We start from the raw sequence: 20056 nt of genomic DNA, 5'->3' as shown, positions 1-20056 counted from the left end.
TGCCATTTCTTTCAGCACAGCTTGAACTTCTTCATCACCACAGGCTCTTGCTCATATGTTGTTTCTCGAAATTCTTCTGTGTCCGCCAATTCTTTTTGGTACAATGACTCTGTATAGTCTTTCTGTATTCTTTTAATACTTCCTGTATCATTAAAAATTCTGCCCAAAGCATCCTTAAGTATTGTAACTTGAAAAAAAAGTATTGTAACTTGAGGCTTGAATTTGTTTTTCATTTCCTTGACATTAGGAAGTGCTGAGCTAGTTTGGTCCCTTTCATTTTCTGACTCCAACTCTTTGCATATTTCATTTTAAAATGTTGTCTTGCCATGCTGCCATTTAACATCTTCTGTCCACCTCCTTAGTATCTTGATTTCTTCCCCTTGCTTTGGCTTCTCGGTGCTCTAGAGCAATATTCAGAGTCTCTTCTGACATCCATTTTGGTCTTTCCTCTGTCTTTGTAATGACCTTTTCCATTCTTCTTGGATGATTTTCTTGATATCCTCCCACAGCTCACTGGTCTTCGCTCATTAGTGTTCAAGGCCTCAAACATATTTCTGAGACGGTTTTGAAATTCAGGTGGGATAGACTCAAGGTCATATTTTGGTTCCCATGGACTTAATTTTCCTTAGCTTCAGCTTGAACTTGCATATGAGTAGTTAATATAGCTGGGTTATAAATCAAGTAATTTCAGAGTGAATTAATTTATTCTCTCATTTTTCTCTCTTTTTCCATAGGAAGAGAAATCTGCATGATATGTATGGATGTTAAAGGGGAACAGGTGAAAGGGAAAGGAGGAGAGAGAAAATCACTAGGACAGCAGAGGCTGGTGGGCAGATGGGTAAGAAGGGAAAAACACAATGAAGACTTAGAGAGACAGAAGGGTAAAGGGCATAGAACTCAATGTTAAACCCTCCCATAAATTTAATAAGAAAAAAATTGAATAGTTTAATATACCATTAATCTTGTGTTGCTAATAGACTTCAAACTTGACTACATAAACCAAAGTGTCAAAAAAAATTTTAAGAATCCATAAGGGACTTTCCAAAAGGGACTTTTTTTGGTAGTTTTTTTAGGATTTAAAATTCACTTTCTTCTAAAGGAGATGAGTTAGATTTCTGAAATTAGTAAACTCAAATTGTTGACATGGAGGTGATTCCCATTCATAGGAACCCTATAGTGCAGATGAGAATTGCCCCATAAAACTGCCAAACTTGTAAACCTTTATAGAAACAGATTATCTCATTTTTATCCCACAGAGCTTCAAACTGTCAACCTTTTAATGATCAGCTGAGCTCTAAGCAATGTGCTACCAGGGTCCCATAAACTCTTATTGTTGTTGTTACGTGCTATTAAGTTTGTACCAACTCATAGCTGACCCTAAAGTAGGGTTTCAGAGACTATAAATCACATAGGAGGAAATTGCCCATCTTTTTCCAGCTAGTGGGTTCAAACTATGTGACCGTGGATTGACAGGGCAACTCCTTACCCAACTAGGCCACTAGAACTCTCTATAAACTCATTGAGTGGCAAATTCCATGTACTTCTGGGTATTCAGGAAGAATATTCTGGAAGATGCCACCTCTTGCATCTTATCTCCTTACTGCTTCTCTCCCCCCTTCTCTGTAAAATCCAAACTTTGCTTATCTATAAGAACAATTCCTCCATCTCTGAGAACCAACCATTACCAACAATTTCCAAGACTAACAGAAGCCCAGATGAGTTGGTCTTGCTAAAAATGTATACAATGTCCACCTTCTTGCCTTAGGTTAGAATGCTCCTTTAAAGTCTTCTCATTTCTGAAAAAGTCTTCTTTGAACGGTGTTTTTCTTTCTTACAAGTCTTTTAGCTAAAAAAATTTTAACAGAAGATTGGGGAAAGACAGATAAGGTTCTTTAATTTAGGTAACTATAGAAGATTTTTAAAAAACAGATCTTGAACCTTAAAGGATTTGCATGATTCAGAAACATTGTGAGGTTGAGGTAGAGGAAGCAAACAAGGTGTTCTGGTGACATAGTCTGTCCTAACCAAATACACCAAACCAATGAGCAAATTTATGGACAGAAAATAAATTCTGATGCAAAGCAACCTATGACAGGATAGAAGTGACCTGAAGACTTTCTGTAAGTCCTTGCAGAACAACTGCTTTATCTTTATTCATGGTTGGTTGAAGGTGCAAATGTTTTGGTTGTTGTTGTTGTTAGGCACCATTGAGTCAAGCACTACTTATAACAACACTATGAAATAAAAGATCTGAACCCTGTTCTACCCTGCGCCATCCTCACACTTCCTGAAACACAAGAGCCCATTGCAGCAGTCACCCCATCAATCCACCTGGTTGATCTTCCCCTCCTTTGTGGACCCTCCACCCTTCTCAGTATCATGTCCTTCTCCAAGCAATAGCACCTCCTAGCCCAAAAGTATGTGAGGCAAAGCTTCATCACTCTTGCTTCCAAAAAGCACTCCGGCTGCATCCTCTTGAAGACATATCTGTTCATTCTCTTGGTCGTCCATAGGATGTTCAGTGCTCTTCTCCAACACCACAGCTCATAAATGTCATTCTTTTCCTGTCATCCTTATTCATTGTCCAGCTCTCAGATACATAGCAAGTAATTGGAAAGGCTATGGCCTGAATCAGATGCACCTTAGTCCGCAAACTGACATCATTACTCCTCAATAATTTGGGAAGATCCCTAACTGCATTTTTTCCCCCAATGCACTGCATCTCTTTATTTCCTGTCTGCTAGAACCAAGGGTATTAATTGTGGATCCAAGCAAGAAGCAGCTGTTGACAATTTTAAGCTCCTCTCCATGATGCTTCCTATTGGTCCAGTAGTAAGAATCTTTGTTTTCCTTACAATGATATGCAAACATTGGTTAGTGGCCAAACTTTTCAACCACCGCACCACCAGGGCTCCTTAAAGACTCAATGGGATACGATTTACTATGCATATTTCCTCTATTAGCATTCAAAAGTGAGAACAAAAGTATTTTCAGACCTGTCGGGGCTCAAAACTTACCATTTGGAATGCTTTTCTGAAAGAATGACTGGAATATATTCTCTAGCAAATCAAAACAGAAACGATAATTTGAAATATAAAAATCCAACAGGAACAAAGAACACAAAAACTTTTTAGTGTAAAAGCTCTGGTGACCTAGAAAGTAGGGAGTTGCACTGCCAATTCAAAGGTGAGAGGTTCAAATCCACCAGCTTCTCTGTGAGAGAAAGATGGGCAATCTCTTCCCTTGGATTTATAGCCTCTGAAAAAATCTTCAGAATCAGCTATGAGTCGGTTCCAATTCAGTAACGATTAGTTGCATTTTTTAATTTAATCTAAATAATTACTGGTATATAGTGTTTTCAAATTTTAATAACAACTAATTCAAATTTGCTGTCATGAGGTCAGAACCAACTCAAAGCTGACCCTCTAGCAAGTTTTCAGAGGCTGTAAACTGCACAGGAGATTCCTCATCTTTCTCCTTCTGAGCTACTGGTGGATTCAAATTGGCAGAAAGAAGCCATCTTTGAGTTGGCAGTGCAATTCCCTGTAGACCAGCCACCAGCTCCTTACTGCCATTAGTAGTGGCAACAGTATAATTGGTGAGCTAGATAGTGAATAGACTTGTAGAATCCTGTGTACAACAGCCCTAACCCCTGCTCTATCCTGTGCCAATCTCACTGTGTCCAGCACACCTACCCCGATTACCCCAGTCATGAAATCAAGTCACCACATAGAGGGTCTTCCTCTCCTGCACTGTCCTTCCACCCTCCCAAGCATGACGTCCCTCTCCAAGGGACTGGTTCCTCCTTGCAACATGTCCGAAGTATGTCAGATGAAGCTTCAGAATCTTAGACTCCAAGGAGCGGCCTGGTTTAATTCTCTCTAGGGTGAACCTATTCATTTTCTTAGCAGTCCATGGTATATTCAATACACTTCTCCAACACCAAAGCTCAAAGGCATCAATTCTCCTTCTATCCTCCCTAGTCACTGTCCAACTCTCTGATGCACAGTGATTGCAAGGACATGGCCTGTATCAGGCACACCTTAGTGTCCAGAGTGACACCACTGCGCTTCAGTACTTTAGAGAGGTCCCTAACAGCAGACCTTCCCATCGCAACACCTCTTTTAATTTCCTGGCCTCTGGTGCCAAGAGTGTTGACTGTGGAGACAAGCAAATTAAAAACTGTGACCAATCTCAATCTCTTTACCATCCATTCTGATGCTGCCACTTGGCCGAGTGAAGAGAATCTTTGTCTTCTTGATATTGAGCCTCAATCCATATTGAAGTCTGCAGTCATTGACCTTATGCAGCAAGCTCTTCAGGTCCTCCTAAATTTCAGCAAGCAAGATTGTATCATCTGCACAATGCAGATTGTTGATGAATCCTCCTCCAATCCTGATATCACACTTCTCCTCATACAACCCAGACTCCCAAATAATCTGTTTTGCATATAGGTTGAAAAGGTATGGAGATAGGACACATTCCTGGCGTACACCCTTTCCAATTTTGAACCATGCAGTGTTACCTTGCTCTGTTCTGACGACTGCCTCCTGGTCCAAGTATAGGTTTTGCATTAGCACGGTGTTCTGGGATTCCCATTCTTCTCAGAGTCAGTGACAGTTTCTTACGATCACAGTCAAATACCTTTGCATAACCAATGAAACACAGACATTCCTCTGGTACCCCCTGCTTTCAGCTAAGATCCATCTAACATTAGCTACAATGTCCCTAGAACCACGACCCCTTTTAAAGCCAGCCTGCACTTCTGGCAGTTCTCTGTTGATGTGCTGTTCCAGTTGTTTTTGGATAATCTTCAGCAGAATTTTGCTTACATGTGACATCAATTATATTGTTTGATAATTTCTACACTCTGTTGGGTCACCTTTCTTTGGAATGGGAAAAATATAGATCTCTTCCAGTCAGTTAGCCCAGTAGTTGTCCTCCAGATTTCTTGACACGACTTGGTGAGCACATCTAGGGTAGCACCTGTTAGTTGAAATATGTCAATTGGTATACCATCAATTCCTGGGGGCTCATTTTTTTTCCAATTCCTTCCAAGCAGCTTGACCTTCTTTTTTTATCACCGTAGGCTCTTGCTCATATGTTGTTTCATGAAATTTTCCTATGTCTGCCAATTCCTTTCGGTATAGTGGCTCTGTATACTCTTTTTAAAAATTTTTATTATTTTTTTGTGTGTGTACCATCAAATCAGATGTGACTGGTACAGGAGGAGATTGTCCCTCCTTCTCTGACTGAGCATCTGGTGGATTTGAACAGCATACCTCTGGGATTGCAGTTCAACTTCTTGCCACTAGGCCACCAGCTCCCAACTCTGTATACTCTTTCCATCTTAATACTTTCTGGAACATTTAATATTCTGCCCAAAGCACCCTTAAGTGTAGCAACTTGAGGTTTGAATTTATTCTTCAGTTCCTTGAGCTCAAGTTCGGCCCTTTTGATTTTCTGACTCCAGCTCCTTGCACATTTCATTGTAATATTTTACTTTGTCTTCCCATGCTGCCTTTTGAAATTTTCTGTTCAGCTCTTTAACATCTTGAATCCTTTCTTGTACTTTGGCTTCTCGGAGGTCTAGTGCAACCTTCAGAGTTTCTTCTGACGTCCATTTTGTTTTTTCCTCTTCTGTCTTTGTAATGGCCTTTTGCACTCTTCCTGGATGATACTCTTGATATCCTCCCACAACTCATCTGGTGTTCAAGGCCTCAAAACCTGTTCTTGAGATGGTTCTGAAATTCAGGTGGGATAGATCCAAGGTCATATTTTGGTTCCCGTGGATTTAATTTTCCTTAGCTTTAGCTTGAACTTGCATATGAGTAGTTGGTCTGTTCCACAATCAGCACCAGTTTCCATAGCTGATATTGACCTTCTCCAGAGGTTCTCTCCAGAGATGTAATCAATCTGGTTCCTATGCATACCATCAGGTGAAATCCATGTGTATAACCTGCCTTTATATTTCTTATAAAATGTATTTGCAATGAATAAGTTGATTTTGCAAAATTTTTCATTCTATCTCCAGCTTCATTTTTGTCACTGAATCCATGTTTTCCAACTACTGATCCTTCTTCTCTGTTCCCAACTTTTGCATTCCAGGCACCCATTATTATTATTAATGCATCTTGATTGCATGTTTGATCGATCTCTGACTGTAAAAGTTGGTAGAGATTTTCTATTTCCTCCTTGGCTCTGGTTGTTGATGCGTATATCTGAATGACAGTGGTATTCATTGGACTTCATTCTATGTGTATGGATATTATCCTGTCACTCATAATATTGTATTTCAATACCTATTTAGAAATTACTTTTTAAACTATGAAAGCAACGCTATTTTTCCTCACCTTTTCATCATATGATCGTCTGACTCAAAATGCCCCATGCCAGTCCATCTCATCTCCACAATACCTAGTATGGTCAATATTTATGCATCCCATTTATTCCTTAACAATATCAAATTTTCCTACATTCATGGTTCTCACATTCCATGTTCCAGTAACCAGTGTCTGCTCATAACTATTTCTCTTCCTTTGTATTTCCATACTTGAAAGTACTGCCTCAGCTGCCCTATCTGTTAGTCTACGTGTGTTCTGTTGTACATAGGGACTTGATGGCACATAAAAACATACTGGATGATCTTATAAACTTATATAGGTTTTACCTTTCCTTTTAACCTGATACCTCCTCAAACTACTATAATTCTTCTTCCATTCATTGGTCAATTAAAAGATGCTTGAAAGCAGATTCCACAATCTCACACTACTATATACTTCCTTGACCTTTCAATTTGTAGCTTCAGTAATGTTTTGGTACCTTAACATTTTCAAAATTGCTGTCTTTTATTGACCACTTATTTCTTCTTGAAAGTTGCCTTTTACTTATTTCTTCTGCATTAGTGGATTCATCGTTTTGTTCCCTATTCCTAATGCAGGTATGCACCAAAGCTATATTCTCAGTTCTCCTACCTTCTTTCAAGCTAAGTTTTCTTTCCCGCTTGGCTATTTCATCCATTCTTTCTCAAGCTGAGTCCAACATTTCTATCTGCTATCTGGAAGTCCTCCTGTACCACAAACTCATTACATTAAAAGGAAACATTACATTTTCTCTTAAATACGTACTTCCCAATTCTGCATTAACCTCTATCAGAATTCTTCTAATATCTATCCAGACTCCCCCCCAAAATATCCAAGAATGGTTTACTTCTCCAATACAGTAATCAAGTCCTCTCAATTTCCCTTCATAATACTTCTTGTCCTTTTCTTTTTATTCTTACTCCTTCCAAATTAGATCAGGACGTAACTGCTTGTCTAGAATATTGAAAAAGCATTCAGTTTGCACCACCACCTGGTTTCAGAACCTTTCATGTCTAGACCTAACACACCTTTCCACTCTTGCATTCTAGGAATGTCTCACACATCACTTAAACTATAATTTTATTATTTAAATATGTCTTGACCATTATGTGCTTTTGCTCTTTGCTTCATATTTTCCCCTTTATTGGGGAATTTGTGTAAATAAAAATTATATACTTCCTAATTATTAAGCAAAATATTTTGGAGAAATAAGAACATGCAAGATAGCTAAAATATTTAGAAGCCATAAAAGTACACTGCTAAGTGAAGTGAAGTTCAACATCAAGAAAACAAAGATTCTCCCCACTGGGCCAATTGGCAGCATCATCATAGTTGGTGAAGGGATTGAGATTGTTAACAGATTCAGTTTTCTTGGCACAACAATCAATACTCTCGGCACCAGCAGCCAGGAAACCAAAAGATTAACTGCATTGTGAAAGCCTGCTGCCAGGGACCAATCCAGAGTATCAAAGAGCAATAATATCAGTCTGGAGAATAAGGTGCACCTGGTTCAGGTGATGGTCTTTGCAATTGCTTGTTATGTGTCAGAAAGCTGGACAATGACTAGGGATGATGGAAGGAGAATTGATGCCTTTGAGGTGTGGTGCTAGAGAAGAGTACTGAATATAACATGGACTGCTAGGAGAATAAACAGGTTTATCCTGGAGAGGGTGAAACCAGACTGCTCCTTGGAGGCAAGGATTTTGAAGCTCCGTCTGACATACTTTTGGCATGTTGCAAGGAGGGACCAGTCCTTAGAGAAGGACATCATGCTTGGGAGGGTAGAGGGACAGTACAAGAGAGGAAGACACTCATTGAGATGGACTGACTCGGTGACTAGGGTAATGAGGATGGGTGTGTCAGAGACAATAAAGTTGGCACAGGATAAAGCAGGGTTCAGAGCTATTTTATGTAGGGTCGTTATGAGTCTCAAGAAACTTGACAGCACATAACAACAACAATAAAAGTGAAAGTAGTCTATCTGAAAAAATTATGCGTAATTTCATCTATTGTATGTTCTGGAAAACACATACTACAGATAAAGTAAAACAGTCAATGGTTACCAGAGTTTCAGAGGGAGTAGTAAGTAACGGGTAGTTAGGGCCCAGGGAATTTTTACAGCAGCAAAACGATTTTGCATGATACTATCATGACATTATGTATTTAAGGATTGTATTGCACAAAGAGTGAACTCTACATTGAACAGTGTTGGTATGTGCCCTTGAGTCTGAACCTTTCAGTGGGTCTTCAGAAGATGTAAATCACATGGCAGGAGACTGCCTATCTTTCTACCATGGAGCAGCTGGTGGGTACCAACCATTTGCCTTTTGGTTGGCAGCACAGCTCCTTATTATTAGACTATCAGAGAACAATAGATTTCAGCAAACCATAATCTAGCAGTACTGATTTATCAGTTAATAACAAATGTACTATAAGGAAGAAAGATGTTAGGAGAAACAATATACAGTGGAAAGCAAATGGGTGCTTTATGATTTCTGCGTAAATTTTTGTAAATCCAAGACTATTTGGGGGGGGGAAGAAAGACTGTTCTGAAGTATACTGTTGCTATTAAGCGCCTTCTAGTCAACTCTTGTGACCTCAAATGACATTGCAACTGCATGTGACTGAGTAGAAGGTTTACCAGAACAGGTTACCAGGTCTTTTATCTATGGAGTCACTGGGTAGATTCACTAGTTAATGGATGAATAACTATTAACTCATTTAACTTTCACTAACACAAAAAAAGGACATTTTGATACCAAAGCCCCTCGTAACCAATTAGCCATCTCCTCCTTCTGAATTGGGTCAAAGAGATGCAGAGTAGCATTTTTGTAAAAAAGGAGATACTTTGATTGCTTTGCTTAAAAACACTGGGTTTTAAGTTGTTCTTAAGGTGAAGTGCAACTGCAGCATCATCAGGGCTCCATGCTATAAAAGATAAGATCTGTTTTACAAATATGTATCTTTTAACTTCTAACTCCCTTTTGTTAATTGTACACAAAATTAATTTGGAATCCTGAGAGTTATTAAGTAAAAAGTGATTTAAAAAGTTGAATTGGTTTCCCCTTGTTTTTCCTCACTCTTGTCTGTTTATGAGATGATGAGGATGATCTATTTCTGTATAACTATGTATCACTACTGTAGTATCACAGGGAGCACAGGTGGCCTATTTGGTGAGGTGCTGTGCTGCCACCCAAAGGCATTTGGTTAGAATCCACCAGCTGCTCTCTGGAAGAAAGCTGGGCCATCTCCTCCCATGAGATTACAGCCTCTGAAAACCCACATGAGGGTCAGTTATTAGTCAGTTCTGACTGGACAGCAAGGACTTTGACTTTTTAAAGTACTATTACATCATTACTGCACTAGCAACTTCTTTAAATAAAAAGGTTACAAGGTATTTTCTGTGTCAATGAAGATAATCTTTCCTCCTTGGTAGCCACCTGCTCCTGGAAGTTGAGCTGTCACTAGGAAACAATAAAAAAAAAAATCTATTAATATAAATTAAAAAAATGTGCAAATAAGCAGATACATTAATATATGCTGGCTTATGTTGACTACTACTTTTTATACAGTTTAGCAAAAGGTCATAATTACTTAGTTTCTAAACAGCATGCCATTTTTCATATTGCCAGTGGTGAAATATACTATTCTGTCAGTAAAGCTGTCATTTAACACCTAATTTCAATCCTTCTCTCACAAAGAGAGGCATTTGTGAAAACTAATGCTCTGAAAGAATAGACCCACTGCCGAAGAGTCGATTCTGACTCACAGAAACCCTCAATTGGGTTTTGAGGATTTAAATCTATGGAAGAAGATTGCTGTTTCTCCCTCAGAGCAGGTGGTGGATTCAAACTGTTGAACAAGCACAACTTGTAACACAATATGTCACCAGAGCGCCTTCAAAAAAGAATGTAAATAAAATGTAAATATTACTGGCTTTCTGTTTATAAAAAATGTAATTGATGCTATATGAGTTAATATATATATATAAATACATATATGGTGTGTGTGTGTGTGTACATATATATATATATATAAACACATTTTAAAATGCACTGTCTTTACATCTTTACTAAAGTACTTTGTACCAGAAATATTCATCATTTCACTTATTTTGCTAAAACCTGCTAAGATTATATTCTTATTAATCCCATTTTACTGATGGGAAAAATTAAAGAGGTGAAGCAACTCACGCAAGGTCACACTGATACTCAAAGTTCTGTCAGCACAAAATCGGGAATTTTGGCTCTAGAACCACTCTTAACCACTTTGCCATCTCCTCCTTCTGCATTGGGTCAAAGAAATGCAGAGAAGCATTTTTGTGGAAAAGGAGATGCTTTTGTTTATTTGATTTAGAAACAATGGTTTTTAAGTTGTTCTTAAGGTGAATTTTATTTCATAGAAAATGAGAGGGGCATCAGGCTTGGGAAGGTGGAGGGACAGTGACGGAGAAGACCTTCAACCAGAAGACTGAAACTGTGCCTGCAGCAATGGACTTGAGGGTGCCAGAGATTGTGAGGATGGCACAGGATATGGCAGGTTCTGTTCTGTTGCTCATGGAGTCACTATGAGTTGTATTCAACCTGATGGCACTCAACAGCAACAAAACAAAGCCTCAATAGATTCTGTGGCATTCTCATGAAAAAAAAAATAGAGTGAAGAAGGAATTGGGGGGGGGATTGAGGCAATGAATTCCTCATCCCTCTACATACAACTGCTCCCTCTTTTGATTCAAAAGCTGTAGTCTAGCATATACATGAAGTCTGTATCTTCCTTACCACCATATATGCAAAGACCAGTGCCGGTAACTGTGTAACCATCAACAGTTTATGTAACCTCTCTGAACTTTAGTTTCCTTGTAAATTTTTTGAGATTACATGGGATTATATGAAGTACCAGGTACATACTTGATAAATGATAGCTACTGGTGTTGCTATTATGGATCCTTACCACAGAGGGTATGAGAGAGTTGGGTTTTCCCAGTACGAAATTCTGTGAAATACAGAGAAAAAAAATTTAAAACACACAGAATTATTTTTAGATATTTAAATAAAAATGAACACATGGTCTCAGAATATCCCTGGGGTTTTTCCCAACTGTCAAATAACCAAAATACTTCTTATATGACAAGTGGATTACAAAAATATTAATAATAATAGAAAAAGAATAATAATTATTATTTTCACAGAACTGTCTTTTAGATAAAAACGAATTTTAACCAAATTTTCCTTAGGAATTGTCCTAAGTTAAGGTTTAAAACCTTGCCTTAGAAAGGAAAGGCTCCTCGACCAAACTCAAGGGGATGCTGTCATAGTCTTAGATCAGTAACCAGCAGAAGAAAATTCTTTCCAGAGGGAAGTTTCCCCACTTATCAATATAGGTCCATTTAATTTTGACAGATTAAAATTAAGCAATAAACTATAAATATTAATTTAAAAGAAGATAATTCACAAAGACAGAGTTGACAGAAATAACAAAGTTATAATTCTCAAAGACTGCAAATACTGGTACCAGTTGGTGAAGTACAAAATTATGTATAAATTAATTTTAAAAACAGAAAAAAATAAAAATCCTTTCTTAAAATAAAAGGATTATATAGTTTAATTAAGAAATAATTATGCTCATGCAAAGCCTCTACCTAGACTAAGGGGCTGTTGTGCGAACATTTCATGGCTTAAATTAAGAAGAGAGTGCATCAGGGTTGTATTATCTCTTCAAACCTATTCAATTTGTGTACTAAGGAAATTAATCAATAAGCTGGACTCTATGAAGAAGATCAAAGGAAGATTCATCAATAACTCGCATTATACATAAGACACAACCTTGCTTGCTGAAAGTGAGGACTTGAAGCACTTGTTGCAGAAGATCAAAGATGACAGCCTTCAATATGGATTGCATCTCAATGTCAAGAAAACAAAAATTCCTATCACTGGACCCTTAGGCAACATCATGATTGATGGAGAAAAGACTGAGTTTGTCAATGATTTCATCTTACTTGGATCTACAATCAACATAGCAGTCAGGAAATAGGAGATATATGGCATTGGGAAAGTCTGCAGTCAGGGACTTGTCCAAATTATTGAAGAACGATGATGTCAGTTTGAGGACTAAGGTGCATCTTGACTCAGGCCATGGTTTTTCCAATCACTTGCTCTGCATCTGAGAGCTGGTAAATGAATAAGGATGACAGAAGAATTGATGCCTTTGAGCTGGGTGTTGGAGAAGAGTATGGTCTATCCCATGGACTGTCAAAACAACAAATAAATATGTCTTGGAGAACATGCAGCCAGAGTGCTCCTTGAAGGCAAAGATGATAAAGCTTCATTTCACATACTTCAGGTATTTTGGTCTCAGAACCCTTGAAAATTGGCTTTTCTAGCCATTTTATTGGTCTCCAGCTATCTTAACTGTGGACAAATGGTCTTGCAAATCATCAACAACTGTGGGGCCACTATAAGAGACTGCTTCCAACACTGTGAAAAGTAGCAATGATGGCATGGAGAGATTGTGAAGAGATGGTGGCAACCTCAGTCAGGTGGACTGACACATGGGCTCTAGTGTGTCAGGTAATGTGAGAATGGCACAGAATAAGAAAAAGTTCAGATCTGTTGTTCATAGGGTCGCTACGGGTCATACTCGACTTGATGGCACCTAATAACAACAACAACAGTAGTATGGGGGTGGGGTGAGTAGGAAAAGATAAGTAGAAAGCCTAGAAATGAAAAATATAATCATTGAAAAATAAGAACTCAAGAGTATTAATGAACTAAAAGTTATATATAAAGAAATCACTGAGAATACAGTACAAAAAGGAAGTAAAAACATTAAAATAAATTTAAGATATATTTAAACTATATATATAAAGATATATTTAAACTAAAATGCTGTCAGAACAGAGCAAGGAAACACTGCATGGTTCAAAACTAGGAAGCGTGTACGTCAGGGAAGTGTCCTGTCTCCATATCTTTTCAGATTATCTGGGAGGCTGGGCTCTATGAGGAGAAGAGTGGCATCAAGATTGGAGGTAGACTCATCAACAATCTGCGTTATGCAGATGACACAACCCTATTTGCTTAAACTGAGGAGGACCTAAAGCGCTTGCTGCATAAGGTCAAGGACTGTAGCCTTTAATATGCATTGAAGCTCAACATCAAGAAAACAAGGATTCTCACCACTGGGCTGATTGACAGAATCATAATGGATGATGAAGAGACTGAGATTGCTGACAGCTTAAATATGCTTGACTCTACAGTCAACACTCTTGGTAACAGCAGCCAAGAAATTAAAACACGAATTGTACTGGGAAAGTCTGCTGTCAGAGACCTCTCCAAAGTACTGAAGAGCAACGATGTCAGTCTGGAGACTAAGATGTGCCTGATACTTGCCCTGGTCTTTGCAATTACTTGCTATATATCAGAGAGCTGGACAATGACTAGGGATGATAGAAGGAGAGTTGATGTCTTTGAGCTGTGGTGCTCAAAGAAGAGTATTGAATACACCATGGACTACTAGAAGAACAAACGAATTTGTCCTGGAGAGGGTGAAACCAGGTTGCGCCTTGGAGGCAAAGATTCTGAAGCTCTGTCTGACATACTTCAGACATGTTGCAAGGCGGGACCAGTCCTTGAAGAGGGGTGTCATGCTTGGGAGGGTGGAGGGACAGTGCAGGAGAGGAAGATCTTCGATGAGATGGATTGATTCAGTCATTGGGGTAAGGGGGATGGGCGTGTCAGAGACAATAAGATTGGCAAGGGATAGAGCAGGGTTTAGGGCTGTTGTACATAGGTCGCTATAAGTCGCAGATGACTCGACAGCACATAACAACAACAAAATGAGATAACATAAATAACAAAGGTCTACTACAAAACACAGAAGGAACAAAGAGAGAAATTGAAGAAGAGGCCATATATAAAGAGACAATGGTTGTAAAATTTCCAGAACTCTCCAACTCATCTGTGTACAATTTGTGGAGGTGCATTTACACAGAACAGCCAGCCAGTTGTAGTAGGTGGCGGTGGAGGCAAGCAAGTATAACATTTTACATGTGTGCACAGGTGTTGAAAAGTAATTGAAGAAAGAAGAGGACGTGTTGTCAAGCAGAGTCATTTAATGACTTTCAACCTCAACCCCCAGGGGACTGTAGACTTAAACCTTTTTAAAAAATGTGTAAAATATACTTGGCCTGTACAGCTATTTCATACCCATTCTTGTAAACTCTGCTTTCAAACACAACAAGAGCACAATTTTAGCATCTTAGGAGGGAAAAGATATGTCAGTTTATGACTGTGACCCTATTTATTACATAGCTCATCTTTCATGTCTTAAATTTTAGTCTTCATTGTGCCAAGCTAACTGTAGCTTTGTATGTGTGTGTGACTTTATTTTTAAATCTTATTTAAAATTAACATAGCTGCTACTATTTGTTTTTATTTTCTTATTAAAATGTCTTCCTTATTTTTAGGGAAAATAGAACATTTAGATTACATATCTTAAATTTTATTACTTACAAGAATAGGTGCCCACAAAATCAGGTCATTACTGTATTTTAAAATTCCTTGACATGACTTTAGGGTTAAAATAACTTCTGTCTTTCAAGTTTGTTTCTGAAAACTACTGTTACACTGAAACCTTAAAACTGCCTAACTAGGCATTTTGAGACTGAACAAGGCTACTTGTTATCCCATGAAATGCCTGTTGCTGAGTTGATACCCAATAATGATGTTTTCCAATATCAAGTCAAGAAATCAAGATGTGTTGTATTGGGAAATCTTATGTCAAGGACTTCTCCAAAATGCTAAAGAATAAAGACATGAGTTTAGAGACTAAAGTGTGCCTGATAAAAATTATGGTATTTTCAATTTCATATTGCACATCTTAAAGTTGGACATGAATAAGGATGGCCAATTTTAATTACAGCGTTGGCAAAGAAGACTTAACATCCCATCAACTGCCAAAAGAACAAACAAGTCTTTCTTGGGGGAAGTACAATCACACAGCTCCTTAGAGGCAAGGAAGTGGAAACTTGAGCACGTTGAAGAAGAGGCCAGTCTTTGGAAAAAGACATCATGCAAGGTGGAAGGTCAGAGAAAGAGAGAAAGACCTCAACAAGACAGACTGACACAGTGACAAACAATGGGGTTGAGCATTTCAGACATTGTGAAGATGGTGCCGGATAGGACAGGGTTCCAATCTGTTGTTGATCTGGTCACTATTAATAGTAGTCAACTTGAGGTCACATAACAATAACAACAACAAAGGAATCAGAAATAAAAAGAAGGAAAATGCTAATAAGGCCCATCTATTAATACTGGTAAATATTTTAATTGCAGCCCATAATAATTTTATAATAATTGAGAGGTTCTCATAAGTTACACAATACAAATACAAATTTTGTATTTTACTTTACAAAATTATTATAAAGTAAAATAAAAAATTTAGTATTATTTCTTTCAACATATAGATTTCACATAACAAAATATTCAAGTTCTACATACCTCCAAAAACTTCTGTGATTGCCATACTTTCAATTCCACCTCCTAACAACTTACTAGAAAGAGAAAGTAAGCATTAGTGACAAACACAGAAACTGAGGTATTAAGGAAAAAAATGATCAGTGCCTATCTATTTAGGTATGTATCTATCTTACATGAACAAGGGATTCTTGTCTGGACAAATGGCATCTATCAGTTCAGATCACACGTTTTCTTGTGTGGAGGTAAATCAGCAAAACAATGTAGACTCTGCGACTATTCTTGTTTCAACAGAAAACAGGTCATGCGGGTTTTATGTCTTACTGTTTAGAACTAAATTGGAATAAATAGTCTTAATCGGGCTTTTCCTAGTGTGCTGGGCAGTGGTTCCAGAAGTTAATGAAATAACCCATTTTTAGAAACATGAAAACCAAGTTTGTTGTTTCTAAAAGTATTACAGATAAATAAGCTTGCTGTTGTTAGGTGTCTTCCAGTCGGTTCTGACCCATAGTGACCTTCTATACAACAGAATGAAACCAATCTTGAGCTGTTCTCAAAATCTCTTGTGCTCAAGTTCATTGTTGCAGTAACTGTGTCAATCCATCTCACTGAAGGTCTTCCTTTCTTTAGACGAATCTCTACTTTCCCCCCTAAGTGTCATGTTCTTTTCCAGGGACTAGCCCTTTGATAATATGCCCCAAGTATTTGAGACAAAGTCAGTCACCACTTTCACCTCTAAGGAGAACTTTGTCCTTTTAAGACAGACTTGTTAATTTTTTTTAATCTATGATATATTCAATATCCTTTGACAACACCACAATTCAAAATCAATAGTTCTTTGAGCTTCCTTATTTACTAGACAACTGTCACATATATATGAAGTTAACTAATGCTATCATTGTTGTTAAGTATCACCAAGGCAGAACCGACTCATAGCTGACCCTGTAATGAGTTTGAGAGTCCGTAAACTTAATGGGAGAACATTGCCCATCTTTATATTCCATGGAGCAGCTGGTGAACTTAACTGCATGACTTTGAGTTGGCAGGGCAAATCCTTATCACCAGATCTCCCTCTGAAGTAACAGACATAACAAGTGGATGACTTGGACAAATAGAAATTTATTCTTTTACCGTTCAAGAGGCTAGAAGTCCACATGTAAGGTGATAGCTATAGGAGAAGGTGCATTCTGTCCTTTGAAGAGGAACATCCTTGCTTCCTTCAGCATCTATATGGCAGATGTTCCTTGGATATCGTCATGTGTCCTGATTTCCCTTGACATCAAGGGGCTTCCTAGTACAGTTCCCAGATGCAAAAAACCCCAAATTCTATTCTTGTCAATTCTTTCTTGGTGATCCCTTAAGTCTCTCCCAGCTCCTACTCCTGGGCTAACTTTGTTGTTGTTATTGTGCATTGTGGAGTCAGAACTGAGCCATAGCTGACCTTACAGCAGGGTTTCGGAGGCAGTTATTCACATGGGAAGAGACTGCCCATCTTCTTCCTGCAGAGCAGGTGGTGGCCTTGGACTACATGTCTTTGGGATTACATCACAGTTTCTTGCCACGAGGCCACCAATGGGCTGACTTTATTCTCCATGTTTTTTAGTGCGATATAATAACTTCTACATTATATAGCATATATATGCATATATTCTGGGAGTGCAAGACAATCCAAGATGTGAAGCTATTAAAAATACTCTAATTTAGGTCAGGCACACCTTAGCCTTTAAAATAAAATTCTTGCTTTTTCCACTTTAAAGAGGGCTTTGGCAGTGAATTTGCTTAATGTAATAACACACTAGAATAAGAACATATTCCAACTACTTTACAGGTAATGTTTGTGGTAAGAATAACTTTCAGATTTTATAAGCATACACTTAACTAGTAACTTTGTGCTTAGTAACTTAGTGTTTTAGTGCACGTAAGTATTAAATTATTCTTTACGTTACTTTAGTAACTTAGTGTTTTAGTGTAATGTTCTTGATGTGAAAAGACTTAAGTTTATTTCACAATCTCATTCATAAAACAAATATTCCATTAAGTGTGTTAAGACCTGGTTGTTCTTGTTATAAATAGCTGCCACTGAGTCACCTACCACTGACAGTGACCTATGAACAACAGATCTGAATCTTGCTCTATTCTGCACCATCTTCATCATCTCTGATATAGCGAGCCCATTGTTTCAGTCCCTGGGTCAGCCTATCTTGTTGGAGTTCTTTTTCTCCGACCCTCTACCTTTCTCAGTATCATGTCCTCTTCCAAGGACTGGCCCCTTCTGACAACATGTCCAAAGTATATGTTTCACCATTGTCGCTTCCATCAACATGATTTTGGGGAAATTATCACAAATCAAAGCCTCTTAAGGTGAAGAAAATCCAGAAAATATACACAATCTACGAGAGAAATTTAAATATATATCAAAGCAATGTTAAAGGTTACCCACAAATTTATTGAGGGCTGAAGACTTCAATGAGAAGAAAAATCAAGATACGGGGCTGAACAGATTGACCCTGAAGATCATGGACTGAAAGCCATACCATTCGGTAGGTGTAGGTATGGGATCACTATGAATTAGAATCAATAAAAGATTATTTTGGTTATGAGCCAAAACTCTAACAAGCAACTGTTTAGTGTTTAGATGCTTTACTTCCTCCTCCTCATCTTGAGAAAAATCACCCTAAATGGCTATAGCTCTGGGATGCCTAGATAGAATTTCTAGTTGGCATGTATTTCAACCAGCTATAAAAGTAACCCCAAAATTTACCTGGGAGGGTACCCCCAAATTATTTGAGATAGCATAATTGCTTCCTTTGTGGAATTAAGGACAATCAGAATTAAGTATAGAAATGGTGTTTTTAAATCTGGGAAGATTCAAAAATAAACAGAGGCACAAATCAAACCCACAGATTACTATTTTTGTATTAAATTTAGGGATAATTGCAAGTATTTGGTATTCTGAGGCACTTAAAGTTTAAAAGAATTAAATCTTTTGTAATAACACATTTGATTGATTAAATGCTATAGAACTGCAATTTTTAGGTTGCTAACTAAATTTATAAACATTATTTGAACTCTTAAGAATACCTAAGATCTCATTAATAAGTACAGTTTATTAGATTTACAGAAGAAATTGAGATAGTTGAGATTTTGGTTGTTAACAAGACAAAATTCTTGAAAGGAAATACATTAAATTCATTAGAGCTTGGTATGTTTAAGGGAAATTTGTTAAAATGTTAAAAATTGCATAAATTTTTTAGACTTATAAATGTACTTTTAAAGCATAATAAAAATGTATAACCTTTTAATGACTCAAATATTCACTTTTTTCGTCTTGTTTGACAAAATATTCACTGGTTAAAATCCAGCTTTTTCTGAGTGGTCTTTTCTACGCACATTGCTGACATCAAGAGTACCAGAAAGTTCACAATGACTGTAATAATTCTTGTAGCACAATGGCTGCCAAGCCACCATGAGGTAGAGCAACTAGAGAATATCAAAGTGTCATCTGAATCAAGTTATTTGTCTATAATCAAATTTTGGGGCACTCTTCCTCATGGTAGACTTTTCTAAAGATTGTTCCTTAGCTGATAACTTGGGAAAAGGTTCTGACCTTTTTAAAAAACTTGCGGGAAAAATTTACTAATAGCGGTTTACTGCAGAATTTCTCAAAAAAGAATAGTGTGGCCTGACACTTGTCTGCCTCCTCTGCATGCCCTCCACTCAGTGCCCACCATGGCCACCATTTGGCAGCTTGTAGGAAGATGGCACCTGGTAGATAGCAAAGGCTTTGACGAGTACATGAAGGAACTGCGAGTGGGAATGGCTTTGTGGAAAATGGGTGCAATGGCCAAGCCAGATTGTATCATCACTTCTGATGGCAAAGCCCTCACCGAAAACCGAAAGCACCTTGAAAACAACACAATTCTACTGTAACCTGGGAGAAAAGTTTGAAGAAACTACAGCCGATGGCAGAAAACCTCAGAGTGTCTGCAACTTTACCGATGGTGCCTTGGTTCAGCTCCAGGAATGGGATGGGAAGGAGAGCACAATCACCAGAAAGTTGGAAGATGGGAAATTAGTGGTGGAATGTGTTATGAACAATGTCACCTGCACTCGGATCTATGAAAAAGTAGAATAAAAATTCCATCTTTGCTTTGGAAAGGAATTAGTTATGAGAATGAACAAGCTCAGTCCAATGAGCAGATCTCTATACTGCTTCTTCGTTTT

General features: G+C 37.9%; 1 protein-coding gene and 1 pseudogene across 3 annotated transcripts in view; one reads left to right on the top strand and one right to left on the bottom strand.

The window, feature by feature from the left end:
• The window catches only part of DMC1 (DNA meiotic recombinase 1), a 78153-nt gene that overhangs the window by 36845 nt on the left and 21252 nt on the right, over positions 1 to 20056 (bottom strand). The window contains exons 5-7 of one of the 2 annotated variants that reach the window (XM_006890119.1): positions 15857 to 15909; positions 11313 to 11354; positions 9754 to 9826 (exon numbers count right to left, since the gene is read on the bottom strand). In XM_006890119.1, coding sequence (XP_006890181.1) covers positions 9754 to 9826; positions 11313 to 11354; positions 15857 to 15909 — 168 coding nt within the window. The remainder of the gene's footprint in view (positions 1 to 9753; positions 9827 to 11312; positions 11355 to 15856; positions 15910 to 20056) is intronic. The other variant, XM_006890120.1, reaches the window with a different exon arrangement.
• LOC102844097 lies at positions 19539 to 20044 on the top strand (annotated as a pseudogene). The gene has a single exon (XR_438923.1). The product of XR_438923.1 is annotated as a fatty acid binding protein 5 (psoriasis-associated) pseudogene (transcript).

This window comes from Elephantulus edwardii, unplaced genomic scaffold (genome assembly GCF_000299155.1).
Source record: "Elephantulus edwardii isolate Elephantulus edwardi_28Jun2011 unplaced genomic scaffold, EleEdw1.0 scaffold00086, whole genome shotgun sequence".
Lineage (NCBI taxonomy): Eukaryota > Metazoa > Chordata > Mammalia > Macroscelidea > Macroscelididae > Elephantulus > Elephantulus edwardii.
Note: the sequence above shows the minus strand (reverse complement) of the source record. Positions and strands in the feature narration are given on the sequence as shown.